The 26,360-nt window shown below is 42.7% G+C and overlaps 1 protein-coding gene and 1 pseudogene across 1 annotated transcript in view; both read right to left on the reverse strand.

The window, feature by feature from the left end:
• THOC1 (THO complex subunit 1) overlaps nucleotides 1-9,472 on the reverse strand; it is a 61,071-nt gene extending 51,599 nt beyond the window's left edge. Inside the window, exons 1-4 of the mRNA XM_075532914.1 lie at nucleotides 8,948-9,472; nucleotides 5,373-5,446; nucleotides 5,220-5,280; nucleotides 3,691-3,757 (exon numbers count right to left, since the gene is read on the reverse strand). Coding sequence (XP_075389029.1) covers nucleotides 3,691-3,757; nucleotides 5,220-5,280; nucleotides 5,373-5,446; nucleotides 8,948-9,001 — 256 coding nt within the window. The 5' untranslated portion in view covers nucleotides 9,002-9,472. The remainder of the gene's footprint in view (nucleotides 1-3,690; nucleotides 3,758-5,219; nucleotides 5,281-5,372; nucleotides 5,447-8,947) is intronic.
• On the reverse strand, nucleotides 9,131-13,407 carry LOC142427469 (small ribosomal subunit protein eS7 pseudogene; annotated as a pseudogene).
• Nucleotides 13,408-26,360: the final 12,953 nt, after the last annotated feature.

The raw sequence follows: 26,360 nt of genomic DNA on the forward strand, positions 1-26,360 counted from the left end.
TTCAAGGGGAGCACAAGCCAATTATAATTTTTAAACAACTGTGCAGTACAATAACTTATACAAATAAAGATATCTTTATAGGTACTTATTCATTCATAACAAGGCCTTATAAGGACAAGAAATGGAGGAACCCTAGCGATCCACAAATGGGACATGCTCACATAATTTGGTATGTGCACTCAATAATAGCGATGATGAAGATGGTCATTCTTGGTAACACTGCTAGAGCATTTACTATATGTCAGGTACACTAGGTGCTTAACGGATACTAGCACCTTTCCCTCTTATAATCCTAAGAAGGAAATATTATCAACCCCACTTTATAGAGCAGGAAGGCTGAGATACAGAAAGGTTAAATAACTTGCCCAAGATCACAGAGCCAGTAAATGGTAGAGCTGGGATACGAACCCAGGCAGTCTGGCTCCACAGTCTGTTTTCTTCACCACTAAGCTATTCAAAAGAATATAATGCAGCCAATTAAAAACGATGGTTATGATGACTATAATAACTTGGAAAAATGCTTATGATATAGTAAGTGAAATAGGCAGGATTCAAGACTATATGTATACTATGGTTATAACAGTAAAAAAATTTAAGACTGGATACACTAAAACCATGTCCCAAAATGGATGGTATTTTTTGAGGCTGAGGAATTATGACTAGTAGTTTCCCCTTTTTCATTTCCAAATGTTCTATAGTGCTGCTAAATTATCTTTGTGATTTGAAGAGATAGTCTAAGTATGAATAAACATTCAAAGTCACAGTATTATTCCAGGGGTGAGGGAATTAACAAAGTAGAAAGGACTGCTTAACAGTGTCAAATCAATGTTAATGAAAGGTAGATTTCTTTTCCAGTAAGAAAATGTCATTTAGACTAAACATAGTCTTTTTCTCTTAATTTTCCTTCTATTTTGAGCCAATATTAACTTGTTATGAGTTTAATAAAGTGACCACTTAAGCAGGGTATGTAAAAAAATACCTAGGGGCCTTATGAGCCCCAATCCCTACTAAGAGTATGTCCAGAAGTCAGTCCTATTTTCAGGTCTGCTCACCCTGGGAGGGAGTTGTTCCACTGGAGCATACTACCTAGGAACAAGGGCAACACTAGGGCAGCAGATTCCAACTCAAGACAAGGGAAACTGCACGATCATCCTAAGTGTCTAACAAAGAATGGAGCAGTGAGTCCCATCAACGGGCATGTTGCTGCAGACTGGACAGCAGCCTTCAAAGACCTTGCAAAGTAGAGTAGGCTAAGTTCCCCAAGCCTTCCACTTGCAGTCCCTCCACCAACCTCTCTGCTTGACCTGCACTGTGGCCCCGGACAGCTCCTTCAGTTCTCTAACAGCTTGCCGCAGCCATGCTTCCATGGCTTTGTGTACAATATGCGTCTACCTATATCATCTTCACCTTCGTAGTTCTGTGCTGTCTCGCTGCTGTACTTTTCGAAGCACAGAGTAAATGTCACCTCCTCTGAAAATCCTGACACCTTTGGGCAGGCCCTTTCACCCGTGGTTCTGAAGCACACTGTACCTAATTCTGTCATAGCACTCGCCGTATCTAACTATTTACCTTTGTGTCTGCACTATGAGCTTTCCAAGGATAAACATAATTATATATTTTATCCAGTAAAATGCCTGACACTGAATAGAAGCTCAATAAATATTTGCCAAGATGAATTTAACAAAATATGTCACATACATAAACAGATTTGTTATGAAAGAATTCTTCCCCCAAGCTAAAATTAAAAATTTTTTTAAGTGTTTATATACAGTTTATAATTCATCATCTTTCTCAAAGTAAAACTTCTAAATATAGACTATAATTTTTAAATGTTAAGAAAAATACCATTCTGTATTTTTGTTTGTTCATTTATGGGGTATATCAGGAGTTATGTCATTAGGGGTCACTTTCTTGAAGTTGTGTTGTTTTATGTTTTTTGGTATATGAAACCCAGGTTTGATGAACCTATAGGGACAGCAAGTAGAATAAGGGTTTTGGGGTGGGGTGGGGGGGCACAGTGGTGTTGGTAGGGTGGTAAAGGGGTATGATGTCAAGATGTCCAGGAAGGAAAAGAATGTTTGGAAGCTGATTGTGGAAGCGACTGTACAACACTGCTTGATGCCACTGAACTATGGAATGACACGACTTAAGTTAACTCCCAATAAATAATGTATTTTTCTTTAAGCTGGAAAAGAAAAACATAAAAACCTACCAGTCTACAGGAGTAATGTATCAAGTCAATGAATAAAACAAGTACAATTCAGCAAACTGGCAGAAATCTGGCCTGGACCTCCAGCGTGGAGTTCGTTTAAATGTGTTTAATGAACGAAGGGCTAAGCAGAACTTATGAACTATGCTCATGTGCACAAACCAGCTTGCTGCCACCCCTGAAGGCCACTTTCACCTTCTGTGCCCTAGTTTCTACAGGAATATGTAATAAAGTGAAACAATATATAAATAGCACTGTGCAGTTGAAAAGACATTTTTCACACAAACCTAATTCATTGGGACAGCTTCATGGCAAAGCTGGAAGTCAGGCAGACCGTGAAAAATGAGCCGAGTCTCTCAATCCAACTAGCTAGTGTTGGTGAACAATGTTTTCATTCCTTCATTCTGGCAAACATTTAATGAGCTCTTGCTATGTTTGAGGCACTGTGAACTCACTAAGGGCCTTGTTTATTTCAAGTGTCTTGAAGTGATCCCATTGCCTTAGCCCCTTTCAACCAATCCCTAACTCGTTTTTCTGTTAGCAGTCTCTCCCAATTCAGTACTCCTTCCATAGCTCTTTGACACGGCAAACAACTCTCTTTACAAAGGACCCTAAGCAGCCTTTCCTGCTTCATTCCTCACCCTACTCACCTTCTTTCCTTCCTACTCCACCACAGTTCTCTGGCCTGGCTGAACTTTGCCTTTACAATCCCCTTCCTGATAAGCTGCCTGATACGCTCATCATCTCTTTTGTCCTAGCTCTCATGTTTAGAAAGTCACTTCATATTTATTCTCCCTGAATATTTAATTCCCATCAAACACAGTACTTACACCACACAGTAAGTAGTCCATTTATACATCTGTTTCCTCTATTTGTCACTAGTTCCTTACAGGTCTGTTTTATTCACTACTGAATCTCCAAGACCTACCTCAGTACCAGGCACATAGTAGATGCTCAATATTTTAATAAATGGACAAAAACCAGAAAACAAAGGACGTGTCAAAATGTGCACTGCATAATACCCCAAACAGATTCCCACTGCTGTCGAGCTGATTACAACTCACAGCAAAACCATAGGACAGGGTAGAACTGCCCTACCTTACAGGGTTTCTAGAGCTGTAAAGCTTTATGGAAGTAGGTAACTACATACGCCCCCGAGGATTCAAAGCAAGTCAGGTTAGGCCAGAGGTTGGACTCAATGACCTCTGAAGACCCACAGTGGAAAGTCGTCGACCTTATGGTTGGCTGGCAAGTGCTTTAATTATCGCACCACCGGGGCCCATGATTGCACAAGAGAGAAATCAGTATGAGTTCAATTCATTGGGGCAGCTTTCTGGCAAAGTTGGGAGTCAGGTGGAACTTGAGCAATGATCAAATCAGACAGAGAGAGAGAGATGGGGGGAAGGAATTTTAAATAAAGGGTGGGATGTCCAAAATAACTTATAAAAAAACCCACGACATAACAACAAAATCACACTTACCTTCAGTTACGCCCCCAATAGCAAGAGAAATAATAGCTAAAACGTTTTCACACGATGAATGGTTTATCTACCAACAAAGGAGAAAATAATTTAGGAACAAGAGTTCCGACTTTTACCAACAAAACAAACCCTTTGACCTGAAACTTGACTATCATAAATAAAGAGCAAACATTCCTTATGAGATAAAATTCCTTTATAAGAGAAAAGTTATAGACATAAACCATTAACTACAAATGTAACAATAAATGGCGACTCACTCAAAATCCAATGGCTTCAGGCAATCAGCACATTCAAGCCTATAAGCTAATCAAGTACAGTGAATCTGTAACTGATCTGTGTTACAGGACAAAGGCTGGGGCAGGAAAATTCAATGTACTAGTGCATCGATTATGTCTGAGGTCGGGTTTTAGTAGAAGGGAGGAGGTGTTTCGTTTTTATAATAATAATAATAATAATAAAGAGCAGTTCATTAAACTCAATGTTCATTAAATGTTGCTTTACGAAACAACCCAGAAAGAACTGGCACTCTCTCACAAATGAAATAAGAAACCCAGGAAAGCAAAGCAACTGTCCAATGCCTCCCAGTGGCTAAGTGCCTAGGCCAAAGACCAAGAATCAGATTCTGATCCAGATGTGCCAAGAGGGAGGCAAATTTGATTATGGCCTTTCAAAGAGGATCTAGCTTTTCAGAACCCGATCTCTACTGAACCCAGAACAAACGGTTGACACTTTCCCTGTCCGTTCACTCGGCTGTCCCCTCAGTGTTAAACACATTTGGATCCTCGATGACTGTCATGTCCTACTCACAGCAGTCTCAGGGTTCAGAATGGAACTGTGTTCCCATGGGTTTCCACGGCTGGATTCTTTCGGCAGATTGCCAAGCCTTTCAGCTGGTAGTTTAGCTCTAGCCACTTCTGGCACCCAGAGGAGTTATTGAGGATCGATAGGGCTAGTTATTTTAGTTGCTGAGAAGGAAAATGTCATAGGAAAATGAGGGCATGGAAACCCAGGTCCCACATTGAACAGCTTTGGGCTAGACCATTTACACCACTATATACCACCCGATACCTAAAAAATGAAGAAAACCCAACTCCAGTCTCTAGTTCTTAATCAGTAAGACATGACACACTTGTTTTATACACATTTGGAGAGGGTTCTTCTTTATGAACCAAATTCTTAAATCCTTAATTATTATACAACTCCTATACTGAACATAAGGGTCCTACTGGCCCAGTGGTTATGTGTGGGGCTGCCAATAGCGAGATCAGCAGTGAGAAACCACCAGTCTGCTCTCTGTTCCTGTAAAGAGTTGCAGTCTTGGAAACCCACAGGGGCAGCCCCCCCGTCCTGTCGGGTCACTAGGCGTCTGTAATGCTAAGCGTGATCAAGTCCACTTTCACAAATGCTGCAAGCTCACTTTATAAAATAATCATGTTTCAACACTCATCCTACCTTTAGAAGAAACGTTTGAAAATAACAATTCGTAGTTTGCCAATGAAATTTTAACACTGAATGAAAGAAAAACTTACAATTTCTTCTTCTAGAACACCTCTGAAAGCTTGATCAAGAGTACATTTTTTTTCATTTTCGCTATTAAAAAGAAAAACAACCTCAGTTTTTAAGCAGCTCAGAGTAAGTTTAAAGATTTAGGCAAACATTTTTCATGAGAATTAATTTCTTACCTGCCAGGTAACTGGGTGAAGGTATTCAACAATGGCTTGATATTTTTGTTGTTCAAGGCTTCTCTGGTAGACTTCTAGAAAAATAAAAATGGCAAATAAGTGGTAAGATTTTGCCACTATTTACTAAACACCACATCATTATCAATAAACTTTATAATGCCTAAAAAAAAGTTATACCTGGGAAAATTTACCTCTTAGTGAATCCTATTCCAAATGCCACCAATTGACACAGATTGCCCTCACTCTAAACCAGGTGCTAGTGTCCTAGATAACTTTCTCATTCTAGGTTTCCCTTCAGTCATCCCTCAGCGATCACACCCATGTTGTTCTTAGATGGGATAGTGAGTTTTCTCTCACAGCAACTCTGGACAACAGAAACAATGTCCAAACCTGCACCATTCTCACAATTAATGTCATCCTTGCGCCCACTGTTGCAACCACCGCATCAATCCAGCTTGCTGAGGTCTTCTTCTTTTTCATTAACCTGTACCTTACTAAGCATAACGTCCTTTTCCAGGGACTGGTCTCTTCTGATAGCATGTTCAAAGTATATTAAAATCTTCTTATCCCCACTGCTGAGGTGCACTCCAGCAGTACTTCCTTCAAGACAGGTAAGTGTGTTCTTCTGGCAGTCCATGGTGCTTTTCATTATTCTTTGCCAACCCACAGTTCAAATGCATCAATTATTCTACAATCTTCCTTATTCATCTCTAGCCTTAATATGCATGAGACAACTGGAAACACGGCTTGGGTCAAACACACCTTAGTCCAAAAAGCAACTCTAGAGGGGCTTTGTGCAGCAGATTTTCCCAATGCAACAAATACACTGTTTGATTTCTTAACTGGTATTCCCAAGAGTGTGTTAACTGTGGGTCCAGGGAAAAGAATCCTTAAGGTCAGTTTTTCCCTCCAGTTATCATGATGCTGTCTGTTGGTCCAGTTGTGAGCGTTTTTCTTTTCTTGGTGTAGTAGTTACACAGCAGACTGCTCACTGTAAGGTTAGTACATTTGAAACCACCAGCCACTCTCCGGGAGAGAGACAACGCTTTCCACTCCTGTAAAGAGTAGTCGCAGAAACCCACAGGGGCAGTTCTACCCTGACCTGTTGGGCTGCAATAAGGGTTTCAAGTTGAGAATCAACTTGAAAACCATGAGTTTTTGTTTTTTTTTGGTTTGTTTACCTCTATAACCCACACTACATTCATCTTAATATTCTGCCTTTACTCTTATTTTAAAAAGTATCCAACGGGCTACTTTTGGCTTTGAATTTTTGTACCTCTCTCTCAAAGTCCTTGATGTTATCGCACTCAATCTGCCCAGTTTAATTTCCCATACTCCCCAACGCATACTCTCCACTAAGTTCTAGTCATTTTTCATCATCTATGAAGTTCACCATGTATCACATGCATAAGGGTTCACATCCATATTCTCATTTGCTCATCCAAATTCTACACTATTTTTATTCCTCTCAAGTCTTATCTCCTTTTTAAGATACTCAAAATTTAATGACATTATAAAGCAAAATCATTCATTCAGTGGAAATCCACATACATTTGGAAAGTAACTGTACTAGATGATTTTAGAAAAGAGTAAGATTTAAACTGGAAATGCTCATTACTGGGTCTGCACCCAATATACTGTTTTAGCTTGGACATGTCCCTTACCTTCTCTGAGCTTCACTTTCCTCATCAATAAAATAAGAGGGCTGCCTTACGTCTTTACTACCAGCAGCAGCAGTGGCTTCACCTGGAAACTTGCTAGACATACTGAATTTCAGGTGCCACTCCAGCTCTGAAACAGAACCTGCATTTAACAAGGTGTAAGCAGGTGATCTAGCTCCATATTAAAGCTTAAGAAGCACTGGACCCAATGAAGTCAGATGAAATGGTCTCTTTCAAGGCTACAAATGGCCTGGCATATTCCTAAAGTTAGAAAATTCAGCAAAGAAAATCACTAACTTTTTGTTTCATTTCTATCTCATATATGAGGGTAAGTAAAGAAGTGTTACTATAAAATCGGACCAACCTTTAATAAACAAAAATATCAAAGTATGAAGCTGTTTCTTGACATAGCCTCCAACTGGGTCTATAAACTTCTGAAAGTAGTATTTCCATCTCTTTAACTCTTCCCCAAAGAATTCTATGCTCTTGAATTTTTACCACCTCAGAACAGCTGGGTGAGTATCCTTGAGGGCCTCGATCGTGTTTTTGAGTTTAGTGAGCAAAATGAAATTTGAAGGGATAAGATCAGAGCTGTAGGATGGATGGGGTAAGATTTCCCAATGAAGTTCTCAGGGGACAACCGTTGGCATTCTCAGGAATATTGATTTGTTGGGGAAAAAATTGCTTGGCACAACTTTCAAGGCCTTTTTTTTCACCAATGTGTTTTGGTTTCCTTACAAATGTCTTCATAAAAAGTTCCCGTGATGTTCCTGTACCCTTCAAGAAAACCTACCAGCTTATCCCTTTTTAATAAAAACCAAAGAGCAGTCACTATAATCTTCTGAGCTCAGTTCTCTGCCTTGAATTTAACTGAACCATTTTTTGGAAGGCACCAAAGTGTATCCACTGAGGCATCCACTAATGGCAGAAATGCGTTTAAACCCAAAGTTTTGTGTTCAAACACGAGTCCTTCTACGAACTAGAACCCTATTAACAATACTTTCTGACGTACCCTTTTAATAAACTAATTCACCACCATCAAATTGATGCCAACTCAGCAACTATAGGGCAGGGCAGGACATCCGCATCTGAGACTTCTAAGTCTTTCCAATAATGTAACTCTGTACGGGAGCCGGTCTCTCTCCCGTGTAGCAGCCGGTGAGTGGTTTTGAATTACTGACTTTTAAGATTGCAGCCAAACAAGTTAACTATGACCTCTCGCAGAGAGAGGCTGGTGGTTTCAAACTTCGGACCTAACAGATAGCAGCAAAATGCGTAAGCAACCATGAGGACCATACCCTTCTAGGACAACATACGATAACTTACCAATCAAAACACAGCCTACCACGCTAGTGTAAGAGTGAAATGGGCTAACACGAAAGTGTTCTGAAAGGTGTTTCCCAAGCGCCCAAACTACCTCTCTCCAATGTGCAAGAACACAGCGACATCTGCGGCCCCTTCCCCAGCGCATTGGCTTGCCGTTTGCCCACGTACGGCCCCTGCGCCCCTTCAAGAATCTCGAGAAGCCGGGGGTTAAGGAGTGGCAGCTTTGAAGCCACGGCACTCGCGCCCGCCGCTTCAGCAGCTCCCCCCGGCAGGTCAGGAGACACCTGCCCGTTTTCCAAACACTGCAGTGGGGCTCGACTGGACCGGACCGGACCGGCGTCTCCTCCGGGCGAGATCTCCATTCAGCGCGCCCCGCGGTTCCCAGAGGGCCCGGGGACCGGCCCGCGGGAGGCAGGGGCGGGTGCGAAGGACGCGCGAAAGAACCAGGGACGGGCCGGGAGCCGACGCCGAGGCGCACCCACCTCGGTTCCCGTCTTCCCTCGGGGGAAAATTCTAGTCGTTTGAGGGGAGAGCAAGGCACAACATAGCCCTGGCTCGGGCCCCCACCTTCCCACCTCCCAAGCTCACCGTGAGCCGCTTCCGCGCTTCTGGCAAACTGAAGAGCGGCGGCGTCGGAGACATCTTCTCGGCTGCGCGTGCCCGCCACCGCGCTGCGGCGCCGGTCGATGACGTCAGGCCGGAGCAGCGAGTCGGCCGCGCCGGGCGGCTAGAGCGGCCGGTGGCGGTAGGACCGGGAGGTAGTTAAGCGCTTCAGCGGCGAGGGAAGTAGGGTACTGGCTGCAGAGCTGAGTCCACCTCGCCGAACCTAGTTCGAGCTCCGTTTGGGCACTCGGGTTTGGAGGCCGCGGGCGGCGGCGTCCTGCCAATCCGCCGCTGCTGAGCGGGGACGGTGCCAGCCGCGGGTCGGCCTCGCGGTGGTATTCCCGGCCCGGGAGGCTGGGTGGAGCCAGGCCGCTCGGTGGAGCGCGTGGGGAGGGGGCCGCGGTCGCAGGAGGCGAGGTGGTGAGGGGACAAAGCACACGCCGGAGGAGGGTTGGCCGTGGTCGCCGCTGTCGAGCTGGTCGTGACGCAGGAAGGATTGGAGTCGTAACGGCCCTCGGTTTGAATTTTGGCGGTGTTGCGTGAAGGACCTGGCCCACCGGGCAGGTGAACAAGTCGAATGAGAGCATCCAAACGCGGGTTATAAATTGGTATGGTGATAGTAGTATTTGTTATTAATAACTCTTAGAGTCCGTCGCGTTTGCGGGTTGCTGCTAAGAAGAAGGCCGGAAGTAGATGGGAGAATGGCAGGCTCGGCTTTCAGGCCCGGGGCGGCCCTGGCGAGTCGGCTGGATACCTTCCCTGGAGGACGTGGTGGCATGATCAAACGCTCGCCTAGGGTTATGCAGTGGGCACCGACCCAAACGCGGGCAACTGTTCCAGCCCTTCTCTTCTCGACGTGTATCTAAATGAAGAAAGCTGGCCCCGTTGGACTTTGCTTGTTCGTTTCCATCCAACAGGAATGTAGGAAGCTAAATTCACATAGATTTGTCAACAAAATAAGGATGAGGAACAGTGATGGCTGCCTGTACCATTGCAGCTTATGTTTAGAACCAACAGAATTCTCATTCAGGTTTTATTGCATAGCTTTATTTTCCAAATTGCCCCCCCCCCAAAAAAAAGAATTTAAAAATGCGCTTCATTTATTTGTGTAACAGATGAGATGTAATTATTGTCTTGGAACATAACTGAGAACTCTAGTAAATAAAATTACTTTTTACCAAAAATTCAAACAGAACTAGAGTTTAATTGCAAAGGATATTTGGATGCATGACAGCCAGTTAAGTGTTCTATTTTGGCCAGGCTGGTTGCCCAGAACAATTCATTATTATATTAGGGCCTACTTTGCCATCTGGATAGCATTTGGATAAGAGCCCATCTACAGAAAGAGAAAGTAAGGCCAATACATAGAACCAGAGTTTGAAGATAAAAATACACTGTTAGAAATAGAGAGGGAAAGAAAGATGTTAAGCAGGAAGGAGGTTGGGAAAGAGACTAATTATATCATACGTTGAGCCCTGTTCTCTTTCAGGCCAGAGGACAGGTCTACCACTCTCCATTTTAGTTACTTGGACCACTAAATCCCCTGTTTGGAATGGCCTTTCATTTCAGCCCTGGTGGCAGAGTGGTTACCAGCTGGGCAGCAAACTGCAATTTCAGTTCGAAAGTAGAAAGCCTCCTACTTAAGTAAAGTATTAGTCTCTGAAACGTAACAGCAGCAGTTCTACCGTATCCTATAGGGTCACTATGAGTTGGCATAGACTAGACAGCAGTGAGGGGATTTTAGGTTTATTTCATTTCACGTCCCATCAAAAAGCCTTAATTATGCCTGGAGCAACAGAAGAAAAGCCCTGGTAGTGGGGAGGTTCAAATTGAAAGGTCTTAGGTTCAAACCCACCAGCTGCTCCTCTGGAGAAAGGTAAAATTCTACCTTCCAAGGTTGTTGTGTTTGGGAATCTCCAGCCAATTGGGTAATGGGAAAGAGAGTCAGAAATAGGAGAGTATGGGAAGTATGCTTAATTGCCTCTGAACAACTGCCTCCTTTGCCATAACTGAATATTTTGATCCAAGATTGTATAAAAGAATCTATCAAAAGGGGTGGGTACACTGGGTTGCAAAATGCTGGGGATGACAGTGAAAGCCCCAGATCCATTTGCAGAGTCCCGGTGGATTAAGCCTTCATTGAACTCCCATAGACCATTGACTTGGGCTGTGTCTTGCCCTCGGAGTACATTGGAGAATAGACTACTGCTGATATAAACCAAATAACCAACCGTCATCAAATCAGTACTGATTCATAGTGACTCTATAGGACAGGATAGAACTGCCCTTGTAGGCTTCTGAGATAATTTTTTACAGAAGTAGAGAGCCTGGAAGTCTGGTGGTTTCAAACCACTGAACGTGTGGTTAGCAGCCCAATTCATAACCACTACATCACCAGGGCTCTCCTTTTGACCCGTTTTTAATTTGTTCTAGTTTCTATTCTGCTTTCTTCAGGATTGAGATTTTTTTTCTGATTTATTTATTTAGTGATTTTATATGAAATCAAGAATAGGTGATCTGTTGAGACTGTAGCTAGATTACCAATTTACAGCAGGAGAGGATGAGGGTAGTGGGGAGCTAAGCTAATGGGTACAAGAACAAAGAAAAATTTCTAAAATTGATTGTGGCGATGATTGCACAACTCAACCATTGAGTTGTATGGAATGTGGATTGTGTGCCAGTAAAACTCGTGTTTTAAAAGGGTGGGTACAGTGCCCGATTTCAGTTTCTCCTGTACTCCAAACTGGCGCTATGAGGGCTGGATCAACCCCCAAAAGTATTGCCCTGAGATAATCTTAAACCTTCAAGCAGTACCATTCCTCGAAGTCTTCTTAAAACCAATGCAATTTAGCTTAATTGGTAAAGAATGCCTGCCTTGAGAGTGTGCTCTTTTAAGAACTATATGGGATGAAAGTAACATCAGTAATTGAAAAGATGAGATAGGAACCTTAAGGGCAGTGAGCGCCTGAGGAAGAACCAGAGAAAAGGAGAGCATGGCTGCTCAACTCAATGTACAATGTCATCAGTGCCTCAGTGGCACTGAATTGTCCATGTTGAAATGATTGGATTGATGTGTATATTGCTGTGAATATTCTCAACAACAAAATAAAGTTATATTTTAAACATGTACTTTATGCAGGGACTATTTTCATTTCCAGTTGTATGGGTTTTGCGATTGTTTGCTTCCTTTTGAGTTGATCAATCCCCAAATGAGGTTGGATTGTCCCGTGGCGTTCTGAATGGGATGGATTCGCTTTCAAAGGATCCGGTGTGCTGGAGATTATGGTTCCTGATTGCATACGCCTCCGTGACCTCCCATGAGCCAGGCGGCTTTCCTCTGAGCAGTGTTAGTTTTCCTGGTCACACAGGAGAACAGCTGGCATGTCCCTCAGGTGAGGGGTGATTTGAGTGGCTGGGTCTGTAAACAGGAACCTCTCATTAAGAAGCCATGGGGTAGGTGACTTTCTAAAATCTCAAATTATGTCAGCAGGGCTTTTGAAGTAGATTGAGAGAGGGTGCATTAGTCTGGGTTGACCCCTGAAAGCAGAGTGAAAGACTTAGTCCAGGTGATTTATTTAGAAAGGGAGCAGGCCAGTGGAAACGATTAAGCAGGAAAAGCCAATGCCAAGGTGCACTGTGGGACTGATCGCTGCTAGGGGAGACGTGTTCAGTTTCACTGGGACCTTTTGAGACGCTCTGCAGTACACCTCAACACTTTCTGCCCAAAGAACGACGAAAAATACTCCAAACCTATCACTGTCGCATCTTTTCCAACTCAGTGATCCTATGAGTTTTATTTTGTATGGAAACAGCCAAATTGCAGATATGTCCTTTTATTATTATTGGGAGTAATCTTTCATTCAGTCATTTTTGTTTACAGTTGTAGCTGGGAATTCAAAATTAACATCCTTGCCTGTAAGCTTCGTATAAACTCCAGAAAAGGTTTGCCCCTTGGATTCTACATTGGTCTGCTGGGCTTTGCCCAGACGGACCTTTCTAAGTTTGCTGCCCTCCAGCTTTGCACGGATTCTCGTGTCCGCCTTTCAGAAGACGAAGTGTCTGAGGATTGCATCGTGTACAGCTGTCAAGAGTGCGGCTACTAGGACACTTGCTTATTCTTTGTATGGCATCTCCAAGTTGGTTTAGGTAGAATTCTCTGAGCAGTCAAGACAACATGCTTTCCACTGAATTTTTTTCTCCAGTTCACAGACTAGCCGGACTTGGATTTTCTGGGAAGCTTTCAGTCACGGAACAGGAAGAAAGATTATAAAAGCTTTCTGACCCCCACCAGCTTTGATATCCTTGACTGCCCTTAGATTCAGCTGCCTGACCTGAACCTTTAGGTTCAACTTCATCTCTAAATCAAGAGCCTGAAACATGCTAGACTCAGATTCACCTGACTTTTCACTATTGGACTTCACATTCTTCACACTTGAACCGAACATGGCATTTTTCTTGCCGAGCGCCAGTGTGTCAGTCTGGGGACTTTAGAGAAATAAATCCACAGAAACTCATGTATAAGAGAGAGTTTTATGTAAAGGTTAAGTGTGCATCAAGAAAAGAACCCAGTGCTGCCCAAGCCCACAAGTCCAACATTAACCCATATGTCCAACATCAGTCCAAAGTCCTCCTCCATCTCACAAAACAGACACAATGATGCCGACTGCAGGAGGAAAGCCAAGTCAGTGAATGTGTAAACATCTCAGCGCTGCCAGGGATCTTCACATGGGTGCTCCATGCGGCTTCTTGGGGATGTCTTGCAGGAAGTAAGCCTTGCAAGCTGAAGCAGGGAACTTGCTACTGCAGCTACACCCTGGTCCAAGACCCAAGAACTCGAAAGGCGAGGTTCACTGAACCATTTATCCCTCCACCCTTCAATTAGCCCCACTGTGTTTATCAGCTAGGTTGGCACAATAAACTGACTCAGCCAGCCTAGGAAGAATGACCTGTCTGACCTCAGCAAAGCTTTTAAATGATTGTGCCACCAGGATGCCTTCCCAAGTGGGTATTGGGGAGGGAAAACATTACCACAGTCATTTATGACTCATAGCAACCCCGTGTAGGGTTTCTGAGGCTGCAACTGTAAGAGGAGATAGCTTCAATTTTCTCCTGTAGAGCAGCTGCTGGCTTTGAACTGGAACCTTGTGGTTAATGGTTTTTTTTTAAAGATGGGGTGGGCTGTGAGCCTTTATCTTTTTGCTTCTAATCTCCATGAAAGTCAGCTTCATAGGATGATGTGTGTATGAGAACATAGAGGATTCCCATAGATGCTCTGTGCAAGGGCTCAGTATTAGAGAATTGTGGACAACGGGCAGAGGGGAGATGATGCAGCTCAATTGAATACTACCGTTTTCACCTGTGAGAAGCTGAAGCCACACAAGATGGGAAGCAGGGGCAAAACAACAAGTCATGAATATCTATGACATTGGTCACAGTCCTTACAACGTGACAGCACTGTACATTTTTAACTCATGTCACATATACATTTCAATAGTTTAGCCACAGCCAAAAAGGGTTGTACAATCATCACCATAATCAATTCTAGAACAGTTTCTTCTTGCCTATACTCACTCATTAACTTCCCACTTCCCCCAACACCCCCTGCCATACCCTTAAGAAACCATTATTCCAGTTACTGTCTCCATCGATTTACTTATTCTGGATTTCATATATACAAATAATAATAAAACAGGATGATGTCAATCAAAAAGAAAGCAGAAGATACTGAAAACTAGAGCAAATTTTAAATGTGTCAAAAAGGAAACCAAATGATAAGGTGTTGAAGTTAACTTATCTGCATCTGCAATAAGCCACTCTCTTTTTTTTTTTTTGCAAAAACTAGCTCCATTATTTTATTCTCATCAAATTAAGTAACACATAAATAAAGTGGGATTTCCTGATATCTATTTTTTTCCACGCACCAGGACAGTTCAGAAGCCCTCAAGGGAAAGCATTTGATCATTTGTAAAGGGTCCCCTGGAGGAGAGGACTCCGTCCGAGGGCTGCATGCTTGAGAAATACTTTTAAGAAAACCAATTCTCTATGTATGTGGCCCGAATCCGAGGAAGACGCCAGGTAGAGAAGCTAGGTCAGTCTCCAAAACAGAAGAGTGAAAAGAAATCATGTAGACCTGAACTTAGGGATTCTTTGGAACCAGCATCAATCCATCTTCCTTCCATCAAGAGCTTGGGTCGTGAGTTGTGTGGCTCATCATGTCTCCTTGTCTTCGCCCCCGCTCCCTCCCATCTTGGCCTTCTTTGACTGTAGACAAAGTGCTAGAACAAGGATGGCGAGCAGATTATGATCTGAGCGAATAAGTACAAGCAGGAAATAAAGGAATGTATCCAAGAGCTCTTCCAACCTTTTTTTTTTTTTTTTGCCACTCTCTAATGCACCCTGCACAGCAGCAGGTTAGTCATGTCCTTGGTCAGAGGAGACTCACCAGAGGCTTAGTCCCCTTCACCTTTTTTTTTTTTAACTGAAACAACTTTAAAATGGGCCAAAGGGGAGATCAAATGATAAGGTGTTAAACTTTAACCTAACTATCTCTTCCATAATCAACTTCACAATGCTTTCTCATTGAAGGGCTATTCACATCTAACCCTGACCAGAGGGGATTCCCTAAATGCTTAATCCATGTGTGGACCCTGTAAATGGATTTTGGGTTTTCACTGTCGTCCATAGCCTTCTGTAAACTGAGTGTTCACAATTTAAGATCTTGATACCATTCCCTCCTTTGGATTTAGATTTTATGATTTACAATCTTTGCATCAGATGTGTGAATGGGCTTTGTGTTTGCACTTAATCCTAGCCTCAATATATGCTCTCTCTCTCTCTTTTTAAAAATGACGTGGCCCTGCTTAATGCTCGCCATCATGAGATAAGGTGCTATAGCAAAGTGTGTAAAGAAACCAGATGGTGCCCTGTTAGGAGGAAGAATAGAATAAGCTGCTAACATTGGGGAAAACAGGGTGAGGAATACATAAGATCTGTCCACTAATTTTGCAACTTTTTTGTAAACCTAAATCTTTTCCAACATAAAATGTTTACTAAAAAAACTTACAGTGAATGAAAATCAAGTGAAAGTCATACATTGTCAGGCTGTTGTTAGGTGCTGTCGAGTCAGTTCTGACCTGTAGCAGACCCTGTGTACAACAGAATGAAACATTGCCTGCTCCTGGGCTGCTCGGAGTTGCTGTTGTGTTTGAACCCATTGTTGCATGCACTGTTTCAATCCACCTTGTTGAGGGCCATTCTCTTTGTCACTGCCCCTCTATGCTATCAAGCATGATGACCTTCTCCAAGGACTGCTCTTCCCTGATAACAAGTCCTAAGTGCATGTGACCGAAGCCTGGCCGTTTTTGCCTTGAAGGAGCATTCTGGCTATACTTCTCAGATAGACTTGTTGGTTCTTTGGTAGTAGATGGCACTTTCAGTATTCTTCACCAGCACCATAATTCCAATGCTTCAGTTCTTCTTTGGTCTTCCTCCTTTTCAGTGTCCATCTTTCATATGCATATGAAGCAATTGAAGACACTCCAAAGGCTTTACTCCATCATGTCATTATGGTCAACTCTACTTCAAGAAGGTAGCGCTTGACTCATCCCTTCCCTGCGGCCCCTCTGTGGGGAGATGTTCCCGTGTCTACAGATGGGGCTTTGCGTCTCTGCTCGGATGCTCCCCCTCCCGTTCTCAACAATATGTTTTTGTTTGTTTGTTTGGTATGGATCTTCTGATGTTCCCCAGTCCTCATGACCGCACTGGCTGGTGTGCCTCTTCCATGCAGGCTTGTGCTTCACTGCTGGATGGCCGCTTGTGTAACTTCAAGCCTTTGAAGTTAAGACTTCAAGACTTAACTCAAGACCCCAGAAGCTACCATATATACTCAAATATAAGCCACCCGAGTATAAGCTGAGGTACCTAATTATTACCTGGGAAACCAGAAAAACTGATTGACTCAAGTAGAGGCCTAGGATGGGAGATGCAGGATGTGAATTAACACAGAGACCAGAGGGGAGAGACGGAGCGCAGCCACAGACACATCCTTACCAGTTTAGCTGCCGGCATAAGTAAATCACTACGGGTGCTTCTGCGAATTGGAGCCGTCCATGTCACAGGATGGCTCTGATTGGTTAGATGTGAGTAAACAAACATTCAAAGCCCTACAGTGTAAGCGGGGCTTTGAATGAACAGCAGAGGAACGGCAATCTCCACAAGATGTTACACCTTGCTGGGGTACCACTGACCCATGTATAAGCCGAACCCCAGTTTTTCAGCACATTTTTTAATGTGAACAACTTAATCTGAAACTTAATCTGAAAAACTTGGCTTATACACGAGTATATAAGGTATATCTTTTAATAGCCGGGCACCACCATCCGCTTTCTTCACCACATTTGCTTATGCACCCATTTTGTCTTCGGCGATTGTGTCTGGAGGGCGAGTATCGCCAAATGCCAGTTTGTTCGAACAAAGTGTTCTCATTGAGGGATGGTATGAACTGAGGCCAGAAGTCTGTCCAAAACCTCAGTATATTGCACATAAGTATATGTATATAGGCCAATACCTCTATTTTCACAGATTAATGTGTTTACATATGCCCACTTCAATGTCTGTACCTCTATCTATAGCTTTGCTTCCTAGCTCCTTCCTCTTTCCTTTTGCCTTCCTCCTGCCCCACCACCACATTTCCCCTACTTCCATCTCTTAGTACTTCCTCTCAGCTAGATTGCTGTTGCTCCAACACCCATAGGATCTAGCACCGATGGAACACACAATGTTCCTCTGGTTCCTTGAGGCTTCCTCGGCCCCTACTATCATGACCCCAGTGCTGCTTCTCACTCTGGAGTAGACTGGAGCATGTACACTGGAGTAGATAAGAGATAAAACTCATGACACATGGAATCCAGAAACAGGAATGGGAATAGCGATACCAGAAGGGTAGGGGGAAGTAGGGGAGAGGAACAGAAGAAGGGGAAATGGATCGCAATGATTGACACATAACCACACACACCCTCCAGGGGGAGTAACAGCAGAAATATGGGGGAAGGGAGACAGTGGTCGGTGTGAGATATGAATAATAATAAATTATTAAAATTTTGTAAAATTATTAAAAATAATAAATATAAAATAATAATTTATAATCTATCAAGGGGCCATGAGGGGGGAAGAGGAGCTGATACCAAGGGTTCAATAGAAAGTAAATGTCTAGAAAAGAACAGTGGCAGCATATGTACAAATACGCCTGATAAACAATTGATGTATGGATTGTAATAAGAGTTATAAGAGCCCCCAATAAATTATTATTTTCATATCTTACACTGACCGCTGTCTCCGTTCCCTCATGATTTCTGATGTTTGTCCCCTGGAGGAGAGGTGTGGTTATGTGTTGATCATTGCGATCTGTTTCTGACAAATATCTGCTGCTATTCATGAGGTTTTCGGTATGTGACAATATTCTGATAATTTTTGTAATTATTTTATTTTCATCAATCATTTTATTGGGCACTCCTACATATATTATAACAGTTCATACCTCCATTATATTAAGCAGATATGTACAAATATTGCCATCAACAATTTAAAAACATTATATTTCTTCTTGAGCCCTTTGATATCAGTTCCTCTTTATTCCCCCCGCCCCACTCTACCACCCTTGCAAACCCTTAATATATTATGTATTGTTATTTGCACATATCTTACACCGCCCCTTCTATCCCTTCATCTAGAATCGTGGTATTTGTCCCCCTTGAGGGGGGTTATTTTGCCATCATTGTTATCAGTTCCTGGCCCCACCACCCACCCTTCCTTTCTCCGACCTCCTGATGTCGTTACTCCCATTACTATTTCTGAGGGGTTTGTCTATCCTGAATTCTGTACATTGAAAGCTCTTGTCTAACTGATGTATGCACACCAGTCTAGCTGGATTTGTGGGGTACAAATGAGATCATGATAGTTGTAGGAGGAAGGATTAAGGAATTAGAGGAGTGTTGTGCTGTTCTGGGTACATTAGAGAAACAAATCCACAGAAACTCATATGTATAAGAGAGAGTTTTATATAAAGTGCACTTCAAGAAAACATCCCAACCCAGTGCTGCCCAAGTCCACAAGTCCAACATTAGCCCATATGTCCAACACCAATCCACAAAGTCTTTCTCCATCTCACAAAACACATGCAATGATGCCGCCTGCAGGAGGAAAGCTGAGTCAGTGAACGTGTAAGCATCTCAGTGCTGGCAGGGGACTCCACACGGCTGCTCCAGCATGTAAGTGGCTAAGGCAGCTGCACCCTGGTCTGACCATCACAAAGCAAAAGACCCAAGAACAAGAAAGTTGAGGCCCAAAGACCCATTTATCTCTCTGCCCTTCAATTAACCCCACATGTGTTTAATTGGCACAATAAACTTTATCTCAAGTGTTGCTGTATCTTCTCTTCCATGCAGTCCCTCTGGGCATATCCAATTATCCCCAGGTGGGCTCTGTTTCTCCACCTTGACCCCTCTTCTCCTCCTCGATGAGGTTGTTTATTTGTGAACTTCTGATGCCTCATGATCACACAGGCTGGTGTGCTTCTTCTACATGGACTTTGTTGAATCCTGCTAGATAGTCGCTTGTTTGGCTTCCAGCCTTTAAGACCCCAGATGTTATATCTTTTAAAAGCGGGACACCACCTGCTTTCTTTGCCACATTTACTCATGCACCCATTTTGTCTTCAGCAATTATGTTGGGAAGGTGGACATCACCCATTGCCAGATTGTTAGAACCATGTGTTTTTGTATTGAGGGAAAGCTTGGGTCAAGGGCCCAAGGCTGTCAGCTACCTCAATGTATTGCCTTATAAATGTATGGTTAGAGACCAATACCTCGGTTTTTATGTATTGATATATTTACATGTGTACATATCTATGTTTGTATGCCTATAAATAATTTTGCTTCTAGTGCTCTCCTCTATTTCATTTTACCTTCCTCTTGGCCCCTATCATGCTCACCACTCCTGAGCATGTAGGTCCTCTTGGCTGGATTATGGTTGCTCCAGCCCCTCCACGAACTCTACACCCCCCTCACCCTCGATTTTAGATCCCTAGTTGTTCCTTTAGCCATGACTGTATTTACTCACCACTCCCTTCCCCCAGCCTCCTCTTCCCCCAAGTCTCCCGGGGACCGTCTGTCCCATTGCTTTCTCCTCGGGTTTGCTTCTCAGGCCAATCTTTTTTTGTTGTTGTTACAGCTTTATTGAGATATAGCTAAAATACCACACAATTTAACCATCTAAGTGTACAATTCAATGGTTTTTTGGTACATTTACACATTTGTAAAACATCAACACAATCCATTTTAGATGGTCTTCATCATCCCTAAATAAGCCCCATACTGTTAATCACAACCTGTTTTCCCCAACTTTCAGCCCTATGAAACCCCTAGTCTACTTTCCATCTACATAGATTTTCATACTCAAACTTTCACACACCATATATACTTGTGTATAAGCAGAGATTTTTCAGCATATTTTAATGCAGTTTTTGTGGTAAAATTAGGTGCCTCGGCTGATATTCGGGTTGGCTTATACTGAGTGTATACGGTAGATAGAATTGTATGATGTTCGCCTGCTATTCAGTTTTACAATGGCTAATTCCTCAGCAGTAGACTACTTATTTCATCTTTCTAGTTTTGTCTTAGTGTGGAAGCTCCACAAACCTGTTCACCGTGGGTAACAGTGCTGGTATTTGAAATACCAGTGACATAGCTTCCCCCATCAGAGCAACAAGCCAGCCACCATAGTATAAGAAACTGACAAGTGGGGATCTATAAAAATTTGCATGCTTGAAATTTCATATAAATGAAATTATACAAGGTGATTTTTACTACCTGTCTTTTTTCACTTAGCATGTTTTCAAGATTTATCTATGTTGTAACGTATCAGTACATCATTATTTTTACTGTCTAATAATATCCCATTGTATAAAAATAGCATATTTTGTATATCTATTTTTCCAGTTGATGGGCATTTGAGTTGTTTCCAATTTTTTATTATTATGAATAATGCTATGAACATTCATGTACAACTTTTTATGTTAACATGTTTTGAATTCTCTTGGATTCTTACATAAGCATGGAATTGCTGGGTCATACGTATCTCAGCCATAAACCTTTTCAAGAATCAGGCTGTTTTCAAATCAGCTGCATCATTTTATATCTTCATCAGCAAACAACAAAGGTATCAATTTCTCCACATTTTCCCAATGTTTGTTATCTTCTGGGAATTGTTTCTTCTCTCAATACCACCCTATTGGTATAGAGTTGATATGAGTCTGTATCAACTCAATGGTACTGCATGAGTGGTTGTGAAGCATTGTAGGTTTTTTATTTATCTCATGTAGGTTCTTATTTTCTTAAAGACTAGTGATATTGGGCATCTTTTCATTTGCTTAGTGGTCATGTATTTGTATAGTTTCTTTTTAAAAATTTTTTCATAATTTATTAGAGTGGTACATACTTTAAAAAAATCATTTTATTAGGGGCTTATACAACTCTTATCACAATCCAAACATACATCGATTGTGTAAAGCACATTTGTACATTCATTGCCCTTATCATTCTCAAAACATTTGCTCTCCATTTAAGCCCCTGGCATCAGTTCCTCATTTTTCCCCTCCTTCCCCACTCCCCCCTCTCTCATGAACCTTTGATAATTTATAAATTATTATTTTGTCATATCTTACACTGTCTGGCATCTCCCTTCACCCACTTTTCTGTTGTCCATCCCCCAGGGAGTAGGTTATATGTAGATCCTTGTAATTGGTTCCCCCTTTCCACCCTACTCTCTCTCTACCCTCCTGGTATCACCACTCTTACCACTGGTCCTGAAGGGATCCTCCACCCTGGGTTCCCTGTGTTTCCAGTTCCTATCTTCACCAGTGTATATCCTCTGGTCTAGCCAGATTTGTAAGGTAGAATTGGGATCATGATAGCTGGGGGCAGGGGGCAGAAGGGGAGAGGGGGGAAGAAAGCATTTAGGAACTAGAGGAAAGTTGCATGTTTCATTGTTGCTACACTGCACCCTGACTGACTCCTCTCCTCTCCAAGACCCTTCCTTAAGTGGATGTCCAATTGCCTACAGATGGGCTTTGGGTCTACTCTGTACTCCCCACCACCACCCCATTCACTATGGTAAAATTTTTTGTTCTGATGACCTGATACCTGATCCCTTCAACACCTGGTGATTGCACAGGCTGCTGTGCTTCTTCCATGTGGGCTTTGTTGCTTCTGAGCTAGATGGCCACTTGTTTACCTTCAAGCCTTAAAGACCCCAGATGCTATATCTTATGATAGTCTGGCACCATCAGCTTTCTTCACCACATTTGCTTATTCACCCACGTTGTCTTCAGCGATTGTGTCGGGAAGGTGAGCATCATCTCATGCCAATCTTATAAGGTAGACATAACAGAAACAACAAAGACAGGACTAGAAAAACAATCAGCGAAAAAGGAAAAAGAAAAACCATACATTGTCTGTTGACCTTTATGACCTCCCCACTGTTCCAGTAGGGCTCTTGGCACAGCCTCTCTGAGTCTGAGGTCTATTTTGGGGGCTCCTCAGGGCCTTCATGACTTTGCTCCCATTGCTGATCTGTTATGTTCCCTTCTTGGTCTCCCCCACTGTCAGGGAGGAGGGGTCAGATCGGACTTACTCTCTGCACTGTGTCCCCAGAGTTGTCCTCTGTGTCGTCATGCTCTCGTGGGGAGGGGGGACCTCATATCTCAAGCTGTCGGTGGCCTTCCAGTCCTTCCTGTGCCTTAGCTGCTGCAAGCAGGGACCTCGTCCTTAGGCTTGGTGTGCCAGAATGGGGTCTAGTCCCTCACTCTCTTGCCTTAGTGTGCTCCCCTGTGGGTGAATCAGGCCAGCCCCTCTTCCCAGCCTATGGCTTCAGTGCTGTCCTCTATAGCACATTCTTCTGGGGAGCTGGTCAGCATAGCTTGGATTGGGGCTGCCCCGTAATCCTCTCTGTTAATGGGTTGCTCTATGTGGCTATGCTGTGGCAATGTTCAACTGCTGTCCATAAAGTTGTCAGTGGCAAATTGTTCTTACAAGGACAGTTCATGGTCTTAGTCTGGAAGCTCTGCTGAAACTTGTTCTTGTTGGGTGGCCTTGCTGTCTTTAAAATAACACTGACAAAGCTTCCAGCATCACAGCAACACACAGCCACTGCAGCATGATAAACTGACAGACAAGTGGGGGATTGTCAGCTTAGCTGAAAACAACAACAACTATGCCTTAACAGCAAGGACAGATAAAAGATGGAAAAGACACTTATGTGAACAATAACCATCAGTCACTAGCTAGAAGGTGGATGCATACTAACTTGGGTAAAAGGGAAAGCAATGTACCACAAGGGAGAGGCCAGCAAAAGTGACCCAGGCAAAGGAAGAGGCTGGGTGAAGTACAAAAGTTAAAGGCACCAGAGGTAAATACTACTACATATACAATCCTGCAATAACAACAATGATAATACTCAAGGACTGGATACACAGGCAAACATGTGTAACAGATATGGGAAGGAAAATGGTACTTACCCACAAATAACTGTAGATTTGACAGGCTCTTTTTGCATATTATTTTCCTATGCTGAAAATATATCCATGAATGGAATAATCAGCAGACAAAGTTATAAAAACTTCTTAGCCATTACCACACACCTAGAGGGAATGAGTCCCTGAGTCTGGGTGCTCACGATCTTCATGTTGGGGGACACCAAGGTCAATTGGCATAACATAGTTTCCAAAGAAAAATTTCTGCGTTCTACTTTGGTGAGTAGCGAGTAGGGTCTTAAAAAGCTTGTGAGTGTGGAGGGTGAGTGGGGTGGAAAGGGGGAACCGATTACAGGGATCTACATATAGCCTCCGTCCTGGCGGATGGACAACAGGAAAGTGAGTGAAGGCAGACATCGGACAGTGTAAGATTTGACAAATAATGTATAAATTATCAAGAGTTCATAATGGAGTGGAGAGCCGGGAGGGAGGGGGAAAATGAGGAGCTGATGCCAGGGACTTAAGTGGAGAGCAAATGTTTTGAGAATGATGAGGGCAATGAATGTAGAAATGTGCTTTACACAACTGATGTATATATGGATTGTGATGGGAGTTGTATTGGCCCCCAATAAAATTATTTTAAAAAATAAATACTAAAAAGAAAAGAAAAAAGCTTGTGAGCAGCCATCTAAGGTGCAATGGATGGTCTCCTTCCGTCCAGAACAAAGACAAAATGAAGAAAAAATCTTGAGTCTCGGCCGCCATACCTCGAGACCAGAAGAACTAGATGGTGCCTGCCTACCTCTGCATTGCTCTCAAGGGGCTCACACTAGTGGGTCTTGGATAGAATAGGAGGAAAATGTAGACTGAAACCGTAAATTACAAGAAAGATCAGGCTTACTGGTCGGATAGAGATTGATGGAGCCTCTGAGACCTTGCCCACCGTGGCTCCATTTTAGGCCAAACAACAGTTACATTAATGAAGTATGAGCTCCTTAGGAAAACCAACCCTCCAGACGGAAAAGGCCCAAGGAAAGGTTCCGGTTAGGAAAGAAGGAGGAATAGAAACAGGAAACACAAAATGAGGAACGAGCGATGTCACCTACCTGGCGGAGATTGCAAGCAATGATGTGAAGTAATGTCTGAGACTTGTTGGATGAACAATTAATTTGCTCTGGAAAACTTCACTCAATTTACAAGAAAAAGTAAGACAAAAACAAAAAAAATACCGTATATACTTGTGTATAAGTCGAGTTCTTTAGCACAAAAAATGTGCTGAAAAACTGGGGTTCGGCTTATACACGGGTCAGTGGTACCCCAGCAAGGTGTAACATCTCACTGCCACCCCCACCAGATAAAGGGATGAGCGCCCGTTATCTCGCAGGTGATTGCCGTTTCTCTGCTGTTTATTCAAAGCCCCGCTGACACTGCAGGGCTTTGAATGTTTGTTTACTCACATCTAACCAATCAGAGCCGTCCTATGACGTGGATCTTTGAATAAGCCTTTTAAAGACTGTGTGCGAAGGATGTGGCATGAATGGATGTCATCTGGTCAAGCCCGACTAACAAAAGGAGGACATCTCATGAAGCCTGACATAGAGTTAATAGCAAAGTGGGCTCGAGATGCATGGGGAGACATTCCAGAAGACATGGTGTGACGTGCCTTCCAGAAATGTAGTATTAGTAATGCTATGGATGGCAGTGAAGACTGCGCTTTGTATGAAAATGACAGCAGTGATGGTGATGACGGCGATCTCAGTGAGGATAGCATCTATGATGACCTCACACCAGCTGAGGCTCTGCATTGGGATACGGATGATGATGAGGAATCCAGTTTTGAAGGATTTTAACTCTTTACATTTTAGCTTGGTTGCTGATTGAGCTCAGGGAATAGTACTCTTAAGGTATCATTGTTGATACCTTATTGTTTTTGTTGAACCTATTTTCCACTTACTGTGCTAGTTTACTAATGTTAAATGACTTGTCTTTTTATTTATGTCTTTTATTTAAAATAAATATTTAAATAGATTACCCCACTGATGTCTCAATTTTTAGTAATTTTATTTTCATTTGTTTTGATTATTGAAACTCACCAATAGCTTCTGCATTTTCCACCCTAGGCTTATACTCGAGTCAATCAGTTTTTCTGGTTTCCCACGACCATTCGAATCATAGCTCAACGTGTAACCAACCACTACGCTAACTATATGACATCAAATTGGCAGTGACAGCAGCAACTCCAAAGATCAGATCAGAAACTTAGGGGACTGTCCTTTTATGTTAATTAGGGGCAACAACTCAGAATTGGTAATAATCTTCATAATTCTGGTAATATTCTTTGCCTACAGTGGTTGTCCAACTCAAAGAATGTAATTCAAGTCACCATACGGTACAGATACTGCTGCATTGGTGTCTATTTGTCTCAACAGCAACTAAATAAGTAAAACTAAGGGGAAAATAATAAGACGGAATCATTTATTTTGCCTCTTTTTATCCACAAAAAACTCAAACAAGCAAAAACCACACAAATTGGTTTACATTCCTTTTAAATTATACCCTTCTTGGACGTAACTTGTCCTGACCACAAGAGGACAGCATTTACATGGAAAATACTGCCTCCAAAGACATGCAGTGGAACAACTAGGAGATGAGATTTTTGTCTTAAGAGACATTTCTATTAAATGTTGAGAGAATGATGACGGCAACAAATATACAAACGTGCTTGACACAGTGGATGGATGGATGAATTGTGATAAGAGTTGTACGAGCCCCCAATAAAATGATTTAAAAAGAAAGATACATTGCTGTTACATGTAGCGACCGCTGCTGATCCTCATCAGTCTCTGACAATGCAAACTTGAAGTTAGTACTGTG

This window comes from Tenrec ecaudatus, chromosome 15 (genome assembly GCF_050624435.1).
Source record: "Tenrec ecaudatus isolate mTenEca1 chromosome 15, mTenEca1.hap1, whole genome shotgun sequence".
Lineage (NCBI taxonomy): Eukaryota > Metazoa > Chordata > Mammalia > Afrosoricida > Tenrecidae > Tenrec > Tenrec ecaudatus.